Source organism: Canis lupus, chromosome 14, assembly GCF_048164855.1.
Source record: "Canis lupus baileyi chromosome 14, mCanLup2.hap1, whole genome shotgun sequence".
Lineage (NCBI taxonomy): Eukaryota > Metazoa > Chordata > Mammalia > Carnivora > Canidae > Canis > Canis lupus.
The window spans coordinates 23,312,549-23,329,263 of NC_132851.1; the positions used below are offsets into that span (position 1 = coordinate 23,312,549).

Sequence of the window (16,715 nt, forward strand, 5' to 3'; positions counted from 1 at the left end):
GTAGCTGCTTGATCTTAGGCACCCTAACCTCTGAGTCGAGAGTTTCCTTCCCTGAGAAATGGGAATCCCTACTTCACAAGTTGGTTCCCAACCCCAGCCAAATAGTAGAATCACTGTGAACTTTAAAAACATGCAGGAGAGCAATGCAAGAAATCTGCACCCTTAAAAAATCCCAAGTGACTTTCTGGGACAAGCAGACTGGAAAGCAGAGATTGGAGGCTTACCTTAAATGATGTAGAAAGTACCTGGCACATCCAGTACCCAGGTATCTACCCTACCAGAGTTGGGAAGATAAGGAGGGCACGTGGACAACCATTCTGGGCTTTCATCATTCATGTCAGGATTACATGACATGATCCTCTCCCCGAATCCCAATCCCAACCGCCAGAGCCACTCTGGAAAGCAGATAAGTCAACTGCTAGGAAACACGTGTTTTCTCAGCCCCACCTTCCGAGATACTAACGGTATAAAGTCCAAAGAGCAAGAATTAGACTTTTCCCAAGGTGAAGCTTTGCTATTAAGTAAATGCTGCAAATTTTAAAGGGGAAGGGACCTCAGAAACAGAGTGGCCATGAATGGAGCAGTTGGCAACCAGCATCACCCGTTCAGTCAGTGTTACTCAAAGGCAGCTTGGAACACGGTGACACTGGCGATATGCCATCTCCTGAAATAAGCAAAATCATTCCTTTCTAACTTTCTGGAATTTCCCCCCAAGACAAGGAGACGGGTGCAGCACTGCTCCTTCTCATCACCCCACCTCATGATGGATGAATGAAGAGGGCCCAAAACCTGGCATACAAATTTGGGTGGTTCATGCTCTAGAAAAAAAGGCTCACTAGTGTCATGGCATCTGCCTTCCAGTCTCTAGGTTCTGACATGGCAAGGGGATTAAACGAATTCTGTAGGGTTCCAGGAGTCAGACCCATGGGCTACAGAAATGCCATGAAGCACCCTACAACTGGATAGGGTTCCTAACTCAGTGTTCGTTAAAATCAAAACCCAGACATTCTGCTTCCAGGAATGAATCCTACAGATAGTCCCCAACATGTGAACAGAAGTAGGTACTGAAATATGCTGCATCACTGAAATAGCAACAAATCCTGGGCACTCCTAAATGCCCAAGAGTTGACTGGTTCCAAAAATGACGTAGTACCTAAAAGAGGCAGCAGAGTAGGTACATGGAAATTTAAGGCAGACAACCATCAAGTTGTACACTTTAATTTACAATTTTTATCAATAAAAAGGATTAGTTACAAAAGGGGAAGTTCTCGATACAAAATAAGTTTGTTTTTTTTTAATTTCACTCATTAATAGAATCCACCATCATGTCTTGCCTTGCCAAATCAAATCTCAAATAGCTTGCTTAGCTAAAATTATTCCAAAAAGACAGGTCATCCAGACAAAATGATCAGCTCCCTAAATGTATTTGAAAAGGAAAATTTAATGAACATTTTGCCTTGAACTTAGGTGTCCTAAAGAATACTTGTAACCCTTACCAAAACTACTGCTAGCAGGCAGCTGAGTGGCTAAGAGGGCAAAGAGCGTCGGGCTCACTTACGAGAACCTTCTTACACGTACAATGAGTTTCCGCTCCTGTACGATGAGCGCACATGCGACATGACAGGACTAATGGCTTCTAAAAGTTTACAAGTAAATTTTATTGTGGCCACAGGTCAACAGCAAAAACATATGACAGTTGAGGTTCAGATTCTCTCGGCCTCCTATTTTATGGTATAACTTAAATATGGAGAGGTACACACAAACAAACTTTTTTTAAAAACGAGCTGTTTTCAAATCCTCACTTCCTGGGAGAACACACGTCACTACTGTTTAGAGGTGGGGCGCGGGACAGTCACACTGGTAGAGCACAAAGTTTCCTGAGAAGAAACCAATCAAAACGACCAAAGCCTTTCCAGCTGACTCCAAGTGTGGCAGCCACTCAACACTGGTCCTGGCAGGCTGCTTTCGGACTAAAAACACAAATTAAGAAACTGGCAAACACCAGGGCCTTCAAAAAAACTTTATTGGGGGATAAGCCTCACTCTGATGTGAAAAAGCCCACCTATGAAAACAGAAGTTGTGGGTATTTACGCTGGTCTGATGTGCATTCATGACGTGTACCTTCATGGCTCAAAATAAAGACCCTCAAGCACAAATGATTCTAAAGCCATTACAACCCAAAGTTATGGGATCTACCTAGATGTGCTTGTAGTAGCTCTCAACATACAATCTCTGTACAGAGGAGAGCTGCACCTTCCTCACAATTAACTGAAGCACATGGCCAGTAAAAGGGGAAGGAGAGAAAAAAGACAATTTAAATAGGGTATGAGGTTGTCCTGTCCACACTATTCAATGAACATAAAACTAGAAGGAGGAGGAAATGTGATCATGCCCAGGTCTCTCTCAGAGAGAGCAACTCCCTGCGGCAAATGTGATTTGGAACTTTCTAGCACAACACAACCCAAACTACTCTGGGCCCACACAAAACCAGTATGCTCTACATGAGATGCAAAGGGAGTTTGCAGTATGCCCCCCAGTTCACCTTAGCCCCACCCCCCACCCCAGCAAGATGCAGCTCCACTTGAGTTTCCACCACTTGACTTGGGGAAAACAAAAAGGACTAGCAACAACCCTCAGCCCCAGTCTGTGGCCCTCACTGACACAGTGGTGCTTTTTTTTTTTTTTTCCCATAAGAAACATCTGTAGAGGTGGCAAATGGTTGCACATGATACCAGGTCACAGCAATTCCAAAAGCTGATGAAGCTCTCCGTCCGCTGGTCCAGTCTTCTCTTCTATTGTTATAGTTCTGCCACCAAAGGGGGGAACGCGGTGGACAAGTTCTCTGTGACCAAGCCTTGGCAGAAGTCAATAAATAAGAGAGCTTGTCACAGGCAGAACCATGTTATGGGCAACCTCCTCTAGCTGCAAGTGTGGGGGTTGGGGAAAGAAGGAGGGAGGCATGTGTGCGAGAAAGAGGTAAGAGTCCCTTTGTCAAGGGTTTGGTGACCCCACCCCACAAGCCCAGCTTGGTGCCAGCAGACCGGGACCTGCCAAAACCCATTAATTCAGACGGAAAAGGAAGAGAAGACACCAAAAAAATATAGTCAGTTCTGAAATTTGCACAGTTGATATTTGTTCTTCGTAGCAGTAAGGACTTGAATGAGAATCACGAAACTTGAGGAACACTTATATTTTTCTTCAGGATTTAAAAAATTGTGTCTTGTACTGAAAGACTACATTCAGTGTGGGTCGGGTCCGACAGCGTTTGCTAGAACTTGGTTGGTAAGCACACCCAGCACTGGGAGGAAACGTCATCTGAGCGGAGTGGCTGGTGGGCAGGCCCGAGGCCGCCCCTTCACTGGTCCCCAAGCCGAAAGCCCTGTCCCCAGTTGTGTCTCCCGCCTCCGCCGTTCTGGTCTGCAGCTCGCCTCATGCTTGCGGGGGGCACACCGAATCCTGACACCCCTCCTCTCCTGCTGGGCAGCCAGCGGTACCTGGGTGGTGGGGGGACAAAGGGAGAGAAGACGACACAATCACTTCGGCAGAGTGATCCCACCACTCAGTGCACCTTCCTTTCTTGGTGTCCCTGTGGCAGCTGTCTCACTGAATCGTATTAGCGCGGCCAATGGAAGGACAAGGACAAGTCTTACTTTAACTCAGGCCTTTTCAGCACTTGGCTCAATGCACTGACCACAGGCGGTACGTGCTTTTCAGGTTTCTTTCTTTCTTTTTTTTTTTTTTTTAAGATTTTATGTATTTATTTGAGAGAGAGAGAAAGAGAGAGAGAGAGAGAGAAGGAGCACGAGGAGAGGGAGAAGCAGGAGACTCTCCACTGAGCAGGAGGCCCAACATCGGGCTTGATCTCGGGACTCTGGGATCATGACCTGAGCCGAAGCCAGACGCTTGGCCAACTGAGTCACCCAGGCACCCCACTTTTCGGGTTTCTCAAATTTACTCCATTCCCAGCCAGATCCACACTCAATTTGATTTCTGATTACAAAAGTATTTCATGCTGAAGAGTATGGAAACAAAAATATTACTCCCACAAGCCCAACAACCAGAAAGAACCACCCATATATAGCATTTTGACATATCTAAATACAGATCAAACTAGATCAAAGCAGACAAAACAAATTCACGTGCAGAAGATGAATCCGCAGCCTGAGTGTTGAGGCCCAACAGTGTCCACTGCCACATCTGGGCTCCACGGCATCCACCAAGGGGGATCGGAGAGGCCCTCTTGGTCTTGGGAGTCTGGGGTGTGTTTTTCCTGTGAATTCCTAATCTGCCCTCTGACAGCATTCCTTCCATCTCCAATATGGTGGGAACGCTGAAGCCCAAAAAGGGGACCTGATTTCACATGTGACAGATTAGTAAACCAAGAGTCACAGAACAGCTAAGAAAACATACACCCCAGCCTGTGTTCTCTTGGGCTCTGACCTCTCTGGACTCGGAGTAAATGGAGAATGTTTTTAAATCTATTCCACTTAGTGGCTCAGTCAGTTGAGCGTCTGCCTTTGTTCTGCTCAGGTCACGATCCCAGGCTCCTGGGATGGAGTCCCACATCGGGCTACCTGCTCAGTGGGGAGTCTGCTTCTCCCTCTCCCTCTCCCCTTCCATGCTCGCGCACTCTCAAATCAATAAATAAAATCTTAAAAAAAAAAAAAAAAAACCTATTCCACTTAAATTCTAATGTTTACAATTGTGCTCGAAGGCAGAGACCATCACCCGATGCCCCTGCTCAAAACCCTCATGGGACCAACAACAACCCAAGAGTGGTGACCTGCCCACAGCAAAGAGCCTGCAGAGCACAACCCAATCACCCAGTGCTTCGCGTACACCAGGTGCTGTCTGTGCATACACTCACCTTGTCTTCACCACAACAATATGGGGAAGGCTCGATTAGTATCCCATTTTATACATGAGAAAACCAAAACCAGATTGAATAAAGCCCTTCTAAAGGTGACCGTCGGGATTCAAACCCAGGCGTCCTGGCCCCAGAGCTTGCACCTGTACCACTTACTGCACTGCAGCCTGCAGAGGGGACCCACGGGGTGCGGTTCAGGTGACAGCGGCCGGTGACCGGAGTCCTCACTTGTTTACATCATCCCTGAGACTTTCCTGTTCCCGCCAAAACCAGACAATGAACCCCTTTCAAACAGAAAAATAACTGTGCGCAGAAGAGGATCTACTTTTCCAAATGGAATGCAGAACAGGGATCTATCTTAGAATTCTAGAACTCCCATCTTCCCTTTTAAACAAATACAGCTTTGTCTTTAAATGAAAATGTATTTGCAACTTCTGATTTCTCAATATCCTTGATGTTCTGGTACAATAATATTCCTCCAAAGTGTGTAATAAAGTAGAACACTTAAAAAGGTCTGTCTTGCTGTAAGACAATATGGAAGCCATCTCCACTGCTTAAATGGATAGTGAAATTAAATGCAAGTAATTAGTACAAAAAGACACCCAATTATACATAATCAACAAAAATTTATGGTAATTTCAAAGCAGTTACTGCTTTTGCAAGGAGCTACATTTTATCATCTGATCTTTATGCAAAATTCAACAGAAGGGCTTTTCCGCCAACAGAGAATGCTCAAATGGAAGGCAGGCTCCAGTGTGCCCTTGATTTTGCCGCTAGAATCTCGGATACTTTATTTCCTGCAATTGAGAAATATCTACAAGCCGGGAAGTCAAAATATGGCCATTTAAAGCAAAAGAACTGCTGGCTACCCACCAAAGGACCAAGTTTTTTCTTTTTTTTAATTGATGCATCTGCCATCTGACTTGATAAACCTAGATCAAAAATCCAAACCTGCTGTTATCGTGTCCTTTGATAATTAGAAAGCAGATTGGTCATTTGTTTTCTTAGCCTGAAGGCAACTCAAGGCTCAGAAGACAAACAAGTTTCTTTCTCTGCTCTTAAAAAAGAGAGAAAGTACAACAATAGTGTACTTCTCTGTTTGTATGTTATATTTCACAGAAGAAGGCTTTCAAAAACCTACCACTAACTGACAAAGGGGGCGGGGGGGGGGGTGAAGGGGCCTACTCAAGTTTTACTGCTCTCACTGACCCCTCCAGAAGAATGACAAACCGCAAAACATTAAAATGAGCAAGATGTGAAAGGGTGTTTTTTTTTAAAGCTTTTCAATGCAAGCTATGACTGCATATCCCCGACTGGAGATTAGGCGTGATTGTCAGGCAGGCTGTGACACCCAGATGGTGATTTCACTGGTCCCTTCTTCAACTGCCTTTTGCTTCACTGACAGAATGGCCACACTACTTACATGCTTAAGTGTGTCAGCATCTCTTCTGGTTTGTAAAATCCCACTCCAGCCCTAACTTTAAGAACAAGACTAAGAGCTCGTATTTACTGGACACCCATGGCTGTACGGCCAACAGCATACCTTTCCACCTGCAGCCGTGGGAGACAGGGCTCCCCTGGATTTACAATTTGCAAGTTGGAGCTCCAAGGTGTTATTAATTCCCCTAATTATCAAAACTGGTAGACGGGAATGGCATTCCAACCCAAGTCTGTCACAGGCCCTCAGCCCCCTCACCTGAATAAACCCTAAAACCAAAGAAGGAACCAGTACGTACTCCCGGGGTGCTTGGACTATCCAACCCTGGGTTTCTCACTTTCACTTTAAAAAGTCCCACAAATTTTCTGTTCTACAGCATCTAATAGAAAAAGGGTTGAAACTGCTAACCAAGGAGTTAACTTAGCCCCTTTGCCTCTTCTCTGGCCAAACCTTGTGGAAAACTGATACTCCGAGAGACGGTAGCCTTGTGCTGTGACTGTGCCCGGCCCCCTACGCACTGCTGTCCACGCTGGACCGTGTGCCTTGCCCCGTGCCCCGCAGAGCTACGGTGTCCCCTGGGAAGCCTGACATGAGTCAGCAGCCCCTGGCTGCAAGGGCTCCACAGAGACAACCAAACTGTGGCTCTGAGCCCTGGCTTCCTGTAACTGGGTGACCGGGGCAGTTTGTTGGCTCACAGTTCTCTGTCCACCAAAAGAGGTAAATGCTATATCTCATGGAGTTTTGATGAGGACGCCTAAAACATGAGCAAATGGCTATTCAATGAGCAAAAACACACTTACAGAAACTGAGGTGTGGAGAGAAAATTCCTTCCTCCCAAGTCCATCGGGTATCTGAACATTAGGAAGAAGTAAAGATGTCCAACAAGATTTCCAATTAGCTCATTGATTACCCTGCAAACAAAGAGCCAGGTGAGTTTGAAGGCATTCAAGCAGTCAGGTGAGATGTAGCCAGTTTTAACTAGAAGCCCAGGGAAGAGAGTCTGGCAACCCACTGCTGGTCCCTGGGAGCCTATGACAGCTCCACAATGAGCCCTTTTGTGGTCTGTATGGTGAATGCATTCGGAGGGAAGGGAAATTCAGTCCTGCTGGAGTCTGTGCTCTACAAGACCAGCTGCCCTGACATCTCTGTCAAGCCCCATCTCATCCTCAAAATATTGTTTTTGCTACTTCCTGCCTCCAGAGTTGGAAGCTGCAAAGCAAGCTTCTGCTGTTTCAGTCATAAATACTGTATTTGCAAACCATGGGCAAATCAAAAGGCTAGCAAGAGAGAAGCAGGGGAATATGGAAAGGTACAGGGGGAAGAGTGAACGCCTGTTCCCCCATTCCTAGAGCCACAGCACTTCTCCCTCACATCTTTGAGTATAAGACATCACAAAGATCACTTGGCATAGCTGACCTTCACCTTGTAATCCTAAAATAAACATTGACCTTCAGTTTTCCCATGGCTTACATACAGGCCACTTCAAGGTTTTATAGATCCACTCCTACTATCACATATCCTTCTGCCTTCTCCTGCCACGTGATTCCTGTCAGGGACAAATCAACAGCCACAAGTACTCCCAGACTCTGCCCATCCGGGTGGCAGGGCAGCTTTACCATGCTCAGAACTTGCTACGCTCTAAAGAGAGTCTGTTTGCTGACTCATTCATTTCTATCAATATCCGACAGGCATTAGGACCACACAGAGCAGAAATGTCAGACATGTTAAGGCCCCAGTACTATTAAAATCTGTTAAAACATTTAAGATATTTTGTAGTACAAGTAGGAGTTCACAGAACAGTTGCATCTTGATATCTTCCTTTTACAATTCTGACTGGATGCTTTAAAGGTCTTCCTCTCAGCTCCAATTCCAGACTAAAAATCTGAGGCTATTTGGCTAAAACTTCTGTACTATCAAACCACTTACAAAACTACTTCCCATCTGAGAATCTGCACTTCAATGACTGGTGAGCAGCTTTCAAGGCATCCTGGAAATGCCTCAAGTATAAAAAAAAACAAAGGGATGCCTGGATGGCTCATTGGTTGAGCAACTGCCTTCCGCCCAGAGCATAATCCTGGAATTCCAGGATCAAGTCCCACATCAGGCTCCCTGCGGGGAGGGAAGCCTGCTTCTCTGTCTACCTGTGTCTCTGCCTCTCTCTGTGTGTCTCTCATGAATGAATAAATTTTTTAAAAATCTTAAAAAAAAAAAAAAGAATAAAAAACATAGTAATTTTATGTATAATTCTTAGAGTCGTCAGCTCAGACACAAATTAAATTAGTTCTTTGTTTACTCAGTCTGGACAATGAATTCAGAAATATTTATTCAAAAACATGTACATGGAAATGTACTGTGCCTAATGATGAGCTAACAAAATAACAATCATTCAATGCTAAATGCACTTAAAGCCCTACAATTTAATCAATTAAATCAGAATGAAATTATAGTTGATTCTTGAACACAGATCTGAATTTTGTGGATCCACTTATATGTGGGGTTTTTTTGGAGAAATATAGTACAGTTCTAAAGCATTAATTGACTGCTTGTGCCATAAGCAAGGCTTTGGTCAATGGGAGACTATTAGCAATTAAGTTTTGGAAGAGTTAAAGAATATACACAAATTTCCAACGATGCAGGAGGTTGATGCTCCTAGCCCCCATTGTTCAAGGGTCAACTTTATTTCATAAGTATAAGGTTCCAATGCATCAATGTTGAACAACTTTCAAATTTTCTAAAGATAAGAGAAGGGAGATAAAGAATAATGGAAGTCTTCTAGGGATTTGTTTCCAATTAAGTAAATCTAGTATCACTTACGAGCCTCCGATGATATAGTTGAATCCAAGGATAACCCAAGGTAAATAACAGGCCTAGGAAAAAATATACACAAACATGAATAACCACACCTAAAAAGGATACAGTTGCTAGGGGGCTGGAATGGGTAAAGATATACTGACAAGAGCTTTATATAAATCCCTTGGAAAGTCACTGCAGTAATTTCTCAGACCAGTCTAGCATTATTGTACTTGAAACTTCCTATCTCAAATTATACAGGGGGCGCCTGAGTGGCTTGGTTGGTTAAGCACCTGACCTTTGGTTTTGGCTCAGGTCATGATCTCAGGGTCATGGGATTGAGCCCTGTGCACTCAGCAGGGAGTCTGCTTGAGATTCTCTCTTGCCTTCTGCCCCTCCCCGGACTTGCATGCTCGAGCTCTATCTAGCTAAAATAAATACATTTTTAAAAAATAAAATTATATTTATTCATATATTAGTAACTAGAGAGACAGAGTACTTTGCCCATGGTTCAGATACAACACATGCCCCTCTGGGTGAATATTAACAAAGATCTTCACAAAGGAGATGGGTGTCCTATGGATGCTGGTGAAAACATGACCCTGAAAAGAACCACTTTAAGACTCTAACTGGCAAAACTGCTACCCATGAACTAAAATATCCCATCTTTTTAGGTTCTTCTTTTACATATTTCACAAAATTACTTTGAATTTTTATCTCATTACACACGGATACCTTGAACAAATACTCTCCCCAGTGACAAAGCTCTTCAGTTGAGGCTCTGGCCAGACCAAGATTCAGCATGTTATACCAAGAGCTAAGGGAGCTGCAAGGAACTTCACAAACTAGTAAAGAAAGGGTTGCATATAAATAACTTGGAGACCGAATGTGGTTAAGTACCATAAGAGAAAGAGAACATCTTACAGAGCCCAGAGGCGAGACAAATTCTAGACAGGAGACCTGGAAGTATGTTCAGTCCCTACTCAAATGAAGAACAGGTAGGATTTACAAGAGGAAGAGAATAAAAAAGATGCTACCAGTGGAAAACTGTGAGAGAAGGCACTAAGGGAAGTGTTTGGTGACAAAAATAATCTCTCTTAGCTAAAGTGTAAAATACATTAACAGGGAATAGTAAGAATAGACTTTAAAAGAGAGTGCTCCCCAGGAGTATCTTTCCTTTTTCTTCTTTTTTTTTTTTCTTTTTAAAGATTTTATCTTTATTTATTCATGAGAGAGACACAAAGAGAGAGGCAGAGACACAGGCAGAGGGAGAAGCAGGCTCCCTGCGGGAAGCCTGATGCAGGACTGGATCCCATGACCCCAAGATCACGCCCTGAGCCAAAGGCAGCCACTCAACCACTGAGCCACCCAGATACCCCTCCTCCTTCCTCCTCTCTATCACGTACAGACATGAGACCACTTAGGGACACAAGCCTGAGGGGCCTGAAGCACAGAGGGAGTGAGAAGTAACAGCAAAGGATTCCAGGTTGGCTGCAGACAGGCAGGGCACTGAGCAGGGGAGAGGGGGCTTGCCTATGGTACGCTGCTCTGCAGTGACCTCTTCCGGATGAGTCAGAAAGTGCATCTCTGAGCTGAGGGGATTTTGCAAAGACAAATGAAAAGGAAAATTTTCCAACTACATGAAAGTACCTTAAACCGCGTTCCAAACCAAAACGATACAATCATGTCTCTGTTCAGTTGGGCCCAGACATAAAGTACTGACATGATCAGAGGAATCATCAGCAACTGCAAAAGAAGTCAACATGTAAAGACAAGGCTCCAGAGGCACTTCAAACAGGCTCAGCGTGAATCTACCTTTTTTTTTAACCTCTCCCCTACAAATTCTCACATGGCTATTCAAAACCAAAAAGAAATTCAATCATCAGAATTACAAACTGTGTTAATCAATTGGACAATGCACATTACAAAATCCTGGAATAAAATACAATTATTTTAGACATATTCAGAAATCTCAGGATCAAACTTGGTTATTTGAAAAAAAGCAGGCAGTAAAACTCTACCTAATGTATATTCTCAATTTAAAAAAAGTACGTATCCATATAATGCATAGAAAATACTGGAGAACCATCACTGTCCATACACAAACATTGTGAAGAAGCCCGAAATGAGCAAGGAAAATAACAGTTTAGATAATTCATGTAAGACTTTCAATATAAAAGTTATAATTCTGGTAATTTCAAAATGCCACATAGTTAGCCACAGAGTTAATGCAATGTAAGCTTCTCTCAAAGGCCATTCATTATAAATCTGAAACCTATAAAAGGGCAAACAGTTTCAAGGGACACTTACCTGCATATCCATTGCTAAGCCAGTAATCTTGGTTTATAAAGTTAAAGATAAGATACAAAAAAAACATTGTGCTCCTAGTATCAGTTAATTTCATTTCTGTGTCCTGAAAGAAAACACTTTTCTGTAGTTCAGGTTGTCTAGAACATCCCAAACACAAAGGTACCTAATCATCTTCATTATGAATACTCTCTTATACTATTATGATGACAAGGAAATGTGACAAATGAACTGCTTTGGCATATGACTCAGATGGCCCCCTTGCGTCCTCTCTGCCTTGCCCTGTGTTTCAGCATCTCATCTTCAAATGGAAGACAGAGATACCTGTGCCCTGAAACAAATAATGATTCTACTCACATCCAGGGCTCCACAGCATGGTTGAGGTTCCAAAACATTTTTTTTCTTCCCTTAAAAGAGGGGAAAGGGCAATCAAAGTGCCACATGTCCTGGCTCTTGGCCAAGTTTCAATGGAAGCTAAGCCCCAAAGCAATGTTAAGTTCACCAACTGGGTGCAGACTGAGCCATCAGGCCCCTTCTGCTGCTCTCACCATCTGTACAGGTCCGCAGCTGGAAGGCTGCTGGCAGCTGTAGCTGTGACACAGCAGAGACGAGCTGGGTCCTTTCCCAGAGCTGGGGACTTATGGGGGAACTGAATTACTGGGTAAGCCCCCGAAACAAGGACTGCAACAAAGTCAGGAAAGGATGCTGCTTGTAAATTCATTTTCTGAGAAGGAGCACAGATTCCAAAAGCTGTCTCATGGCATGGAATCTCTTTGTGCTGCAGTCAAACAAGCTGTCACACATGAGAACGCAGAGAACCAGGAACAAGAACAGGGACGGCAATAAAATTCAACCAAATGTGGGAAACCTCACAACAGCAAGAGGACGCATCACTCAAGGGCTATGTGATTTACGACAGCTTCAAAAACGAACTTTAATTATTCCTAATTATTAACTGTAGTAAACAAAGATGCAAATACTATAATTTGAACTGTTGTATAAAACACGGTCTACTTCCCCAAACCTGAAAATAATAGTTTATTTCTGGCCCCAAATAACAGACTAAAGGATACCACGATGCAAATCCAGTTAAAGAGGAGCATGAATAAATAGTCTGCCGGCCTCCCATCAAAAGCTCCTAGAAACAAAAACAAGCCAAATGTCATGGTTCAGAATTTCAGAACAAAGTGACTTCTATGTAGAGAAATACTTCAAAAAGTTATAGAGAAAGCCAAAATGAGAATATCTTTAAATTTCTCCTCTCAAGCAAAAGAAAAGTAAATTTTTAAAAATATCTAAAACGATGCCCTTGGAGCATGCAACCCTTGATCTTGGGGTTGTGGGCTTGAGCCCCATGTTAGGTTTTGAGAATACTTAAAATAAAAATCTTTAAAAACAAATTTAAAAAATAGGGATCCCTGGGTGGCTCAGTGGTTTAAGTGTCTGCCTTCAGCTCAGGTCATGGTCCCAGGTCTGGCATCGAGCCCCAAGTCAGGTTCTCTGTTCATCAGGAAGCTTTCTTCTTCTCCCTCTCCCTCTGTCTGCTGCGCTACCCCCCTCCCCGCCCCGCCCCGCTGCTTGCACTCGCTGTCTCTCTGTGTCAAATAACTAAGTAAAACCTTAAAAATAAATAAATAAAACCACTTCCTCAACAAAGCCCTGAGCTACAGCCAACTGAGTAATGCTAATCTGTGTTCTCCTAGCTGAATTCCAGTAAGGATCATGCTCCCCAACTACCACAGGCTGAAGGACTCCTGTGGAGGAATCTGTTCCAAAACTCCTGAGATTACACCTCCTGAAGACATCACAACCAGTCGGGCTCTTTCCTGGCTCTCCCCATGACTTGATGACACATCCGTGATCACTGGGGCAATCCTTTCCCTCTCCACTGGACCATAAGCTCTGATAGGGAGGGAAACACATCTGCTTTGCCCACCACTGTGTCTCCTCCAGCATGACTCTGTTGGGAAGTTCTTACAGTTGTTGTTGCTGTTGTTGTTAATAGATTCACACACACACACAAACCACTTAGTCTGACACTGCCTTTCTGAGAAGATTCAATCTCCTTCCAGCTTACATTCTAGCAAGGGAAAATGATGCTGGAAAAAGGGAAGAGGAAGGGCAAAGCCAAACCTTCCCATAGCCTCTGACTCTTTACCTTTACACTCCATCTGAGAGGTAGAAAAGAAAGACCCCCTTTCTACAGAGAGTTACATGACCAAAGTCACATGGCTTGTTAGAAGGTGAACTCTACTAGTCCAGTGCCCTTGCTACTACATCATATACCAGACTCTGTCTTATATCTGGACAGAATAATCAACATTGGTCTGGCTCTCCTTTCTAAGGGAGATTCCTCATGCATTCAATTGGAAGACCAGTGAAGAGGCAGAAATAAGAAACAAATGACTGGAAGGGTCACTCTAGCTCATACGTAGTCAACTAAAAAAAATCCTAACAAGTATCAGAAAGTCAGGGGAAAATATCTATCTAAAAGAAAAAAAAACAAGTGGGGCGCTTGAGTGGCTCAGTTGGTTAGGCATCTGTCTTTGATTCAGGTCATCATCTTGGGGTCTGAAAATGGAGCCCCGCATTTGGCTCTCTGCTCATCAGGGAGTCTGCATCTCCTCCCACTGGCCCTCCCCCAACTCTTGCTCGCTCTCTCTCTCAAATAAATAAAAAATCTTGGGACACCTGGGTAGCTCAGTAGTTGAGCGTCTGCATTCGGCTCAGGGCGTGATCCCAGGGTCTGGAATGGAGTCCCACATTGGGCTCCTTGTGGGGAGCCTGCTTCTCCCTCTGCCTATGTCTCTCCCTCTTTCTCTGTGTCGCTCATGAATAAATAAATAAAACCTTTAAGAAAAAATAAAATAAAAATCTTAAAAAAAAGAAAAAAAAAAACAAGTTTGCAGCAGAAGTCTCTCGTTCTTTCCCCCATTTCTCCCCTGATATCTCAGAGGCACACTTTAGCCCCAGTGTTAAGGATGCTTAATGGTAGGGGATCTATCTCTATGGATGAATCAGAGCTGAAATTCTGACAACACTTCTGAGTTTTAGTAATAGTTGTGCTTCTTTTGATTTGGTTTCGGCTTTATGATTTCTGTTTTTTTTTTTAATTTAATTTTTAAGGGGGCTCCATACCCAAGGTGGAGCTTAAATTCATGAACCCAAGATCAAGAATAGCATGTTCGACCGACTGAACCAGCCAGGTGTCCCACTGGCGTCTTGATTTCCAAGGATTATTCGGATTGACTAGTTTAACTATTGTCATCACATGAACTATAGTAGTCTATTATATGACAAGTTTGCAACTGGGAATTTACAAATTAACAGGTCTCAACCTGCAATCTTCCAGTTTAAATCAGAAACCTTATAAATAAACCAACACTGCTGTATACTTGAGTCAGGCAGGAAAATATATAGGTGACAAGTGTGTTGTCAGGATGTTATTGTGAGGCTGTACGGTGGAGAGAAGGCTGGGAGTCCACGAACCCAGGTTCCAGTCCTAGCTGTGTTACCTTGAACAGGTTTGTGACCTACGGGACCTGTCACCACCTCTCCAGACCATTGTTTTCTTGTCTGTGAAATCTTATATTAAAAGGACAGGTCTCAAAAGTTCCTCCCAATATAAATGTTGAGAGGAGCATCATTCATAACAGTGACAAATGAAAACAAGTCAAATGTCCATCAACTGATGGATGGAAAAACAAAATGTAGCAATTCCATACAATAGAGCTTTATTTGGCAATACACAGGAATAATGTACTGCTACATGGAAGAACCTTGGCAACACTATGCTAAGTCACATATTGTATGATTCTGTCTCTAAGAAATGTCCAGAATAGGCAAATCCAAAAAGGCAAAAGTAGATCAGTGGTTGCCTAAAAGTTTAAGGGGAGGGCGGGGTTGAATTGAAATGGGGAGTGGCTATTAAAGGGTACAGAGTTTCTTTTCATGGTGATAAAATACTCTAAAATTAATTGTGGTAATGACTGCACAACTCTATGAATACTCACTAAATCGTACACTCTAAATGGGGGGAGCTGTACCGTATTTGAATTACGTATCAATAAAACTTTAAAAAATGCCTCTCAACTCTAGAACTTCAAAATGCTCTGTGACTACATAGTATGGACTGGGGGAAACTTTTAAGAATTAGAGTAGACAAAAGAGATCAAAGGGCTAATAACCCTACAGATTGATCTGAAGTGTTATTCAGGTATCACAAATTAGTTTAATTACTTGACTATAGGGGATCCCTGGGTGGCGCAGCGGTTTAGCGCCTGCCTTTGGCTCAGGGCATGATCCTGGAGACCCTGGATCGAATCCCACATCGGGCTCCCGGTGCATGGAGCCTGCTTCTCCCTCTGCCTGTGTCTCTGCCTCTCTCTCTCTCTCTCTCTCTCTGTGTGTGTGTGTGTGACTATCATAAATAAATAAAAATTAAAAAAAAAATAATTACTTGACTATATAGTAGGGATGGGTAAGTGGGTTCCAGGACATCAAGCAACCAAGAGAAAACAATTTACAAATAAAATATGGCCGCAGAATTATTGTAACTTACATTTCATAACAGTATTATGATTATTTTTTAAGTCCTTGTGTTTCAGAAGTGAATATTAAAATATTTACGGATGAAATGATATCATGTCTGGCATTTGCTTCAATTAATCAGGGGCAGAGGGACAGACACGAATAGAAATCAAGTAAGACCAGCGATGAGATCATTATTAAAGGTGAGCAGTAGTTAGGGGTGCCTGGTTGGCTCAGTTGGTGGAGCAAGAGACTCTTGATCTCAGGGTCATGGGTTCAAGCCCCATGTTGGGTGTAGAGATTACTTAAATTCATTTTTTTTAAAGGTGAACAATAGTTAACAGAGGGTTCATATAGACATGTAGACACAGACTACAACATGGATAGACCTTAAAAACATTCTACTAAGTGAAAGAAGCCAGTCACATAGGGACTCAGAAAATGTCCCAAATAGTGAGATCCATATGTATAGAAAGTAGCTTGGTGTGTGCCAGAAGCTTGGAAAAACAGGATGGGGGAGGGAGAGTAATGCTTTCAATTTTGAGGGGGTGATGAAGAAATCTTGAATTAGTTAGTGGTGGATGCATAACACTGCAAATAGACTGAAGACCACAGAACTGGGGCACTTGGGTGGCTCAGTCAGTTAAGCATCTGCCTTCAGCTCAAATCATGATCCTGGTGCCCTGGGATCAATAGAGCCCCAAGTCAGGCTCCTTGCTTAGTGGGGATTCTTCTCCCTCTGCCTCTGTTCCTCCCTCCACTCACGCTCGTGCTCTCTCAAAA

General features: G+C 43.3%; 1 protein-coding gene across 2 annotated transcripts in view; it reads right to left on the reverse strand.

The window, feature by feature from the left end:
• Window positions 1-1,202: 1,202 nt before the first annotated feature.
• Window positions 1,203-16,715, reverse strand: part of DERL1 (derlin 1) — a 29,912-nt gene continuing 14,399 nt past the window's right edge. For both annotated transcript variants that reach the window (XM_072774371.1, XM_072774372.1), the window contains exons 3-8: window positions 12,476-12,540; window positions 11,406-11,432; window positions 10,746-10,841; window positions 9,120-9,172; window positions 7,106-7,216; window positions 1,203-3,494 (exon numbers count right to left, since the gene is read on the reverse strand). In XM_072774371.1, coding sequence (XP_072630472.1) covers window positions 3,356-3,494; window positions 7,106-7,216; window positions 9,120-9,172; window positions 10,746-10,841; window positions 11,406-11,432; window positions 12,476-12,540 — 491 coding nt within the window. In that variant the 3' untranslated portion in view covers window positions 1,203-3,355. The remainder of the gene's footprint in view (window positions 3,495-7,105; window positions 7,217-9,119; window positions 9,173-10,745; window positions 10,842-11,405; window positions 11,433-12,475; window positions 12,541-16,715) is intronic.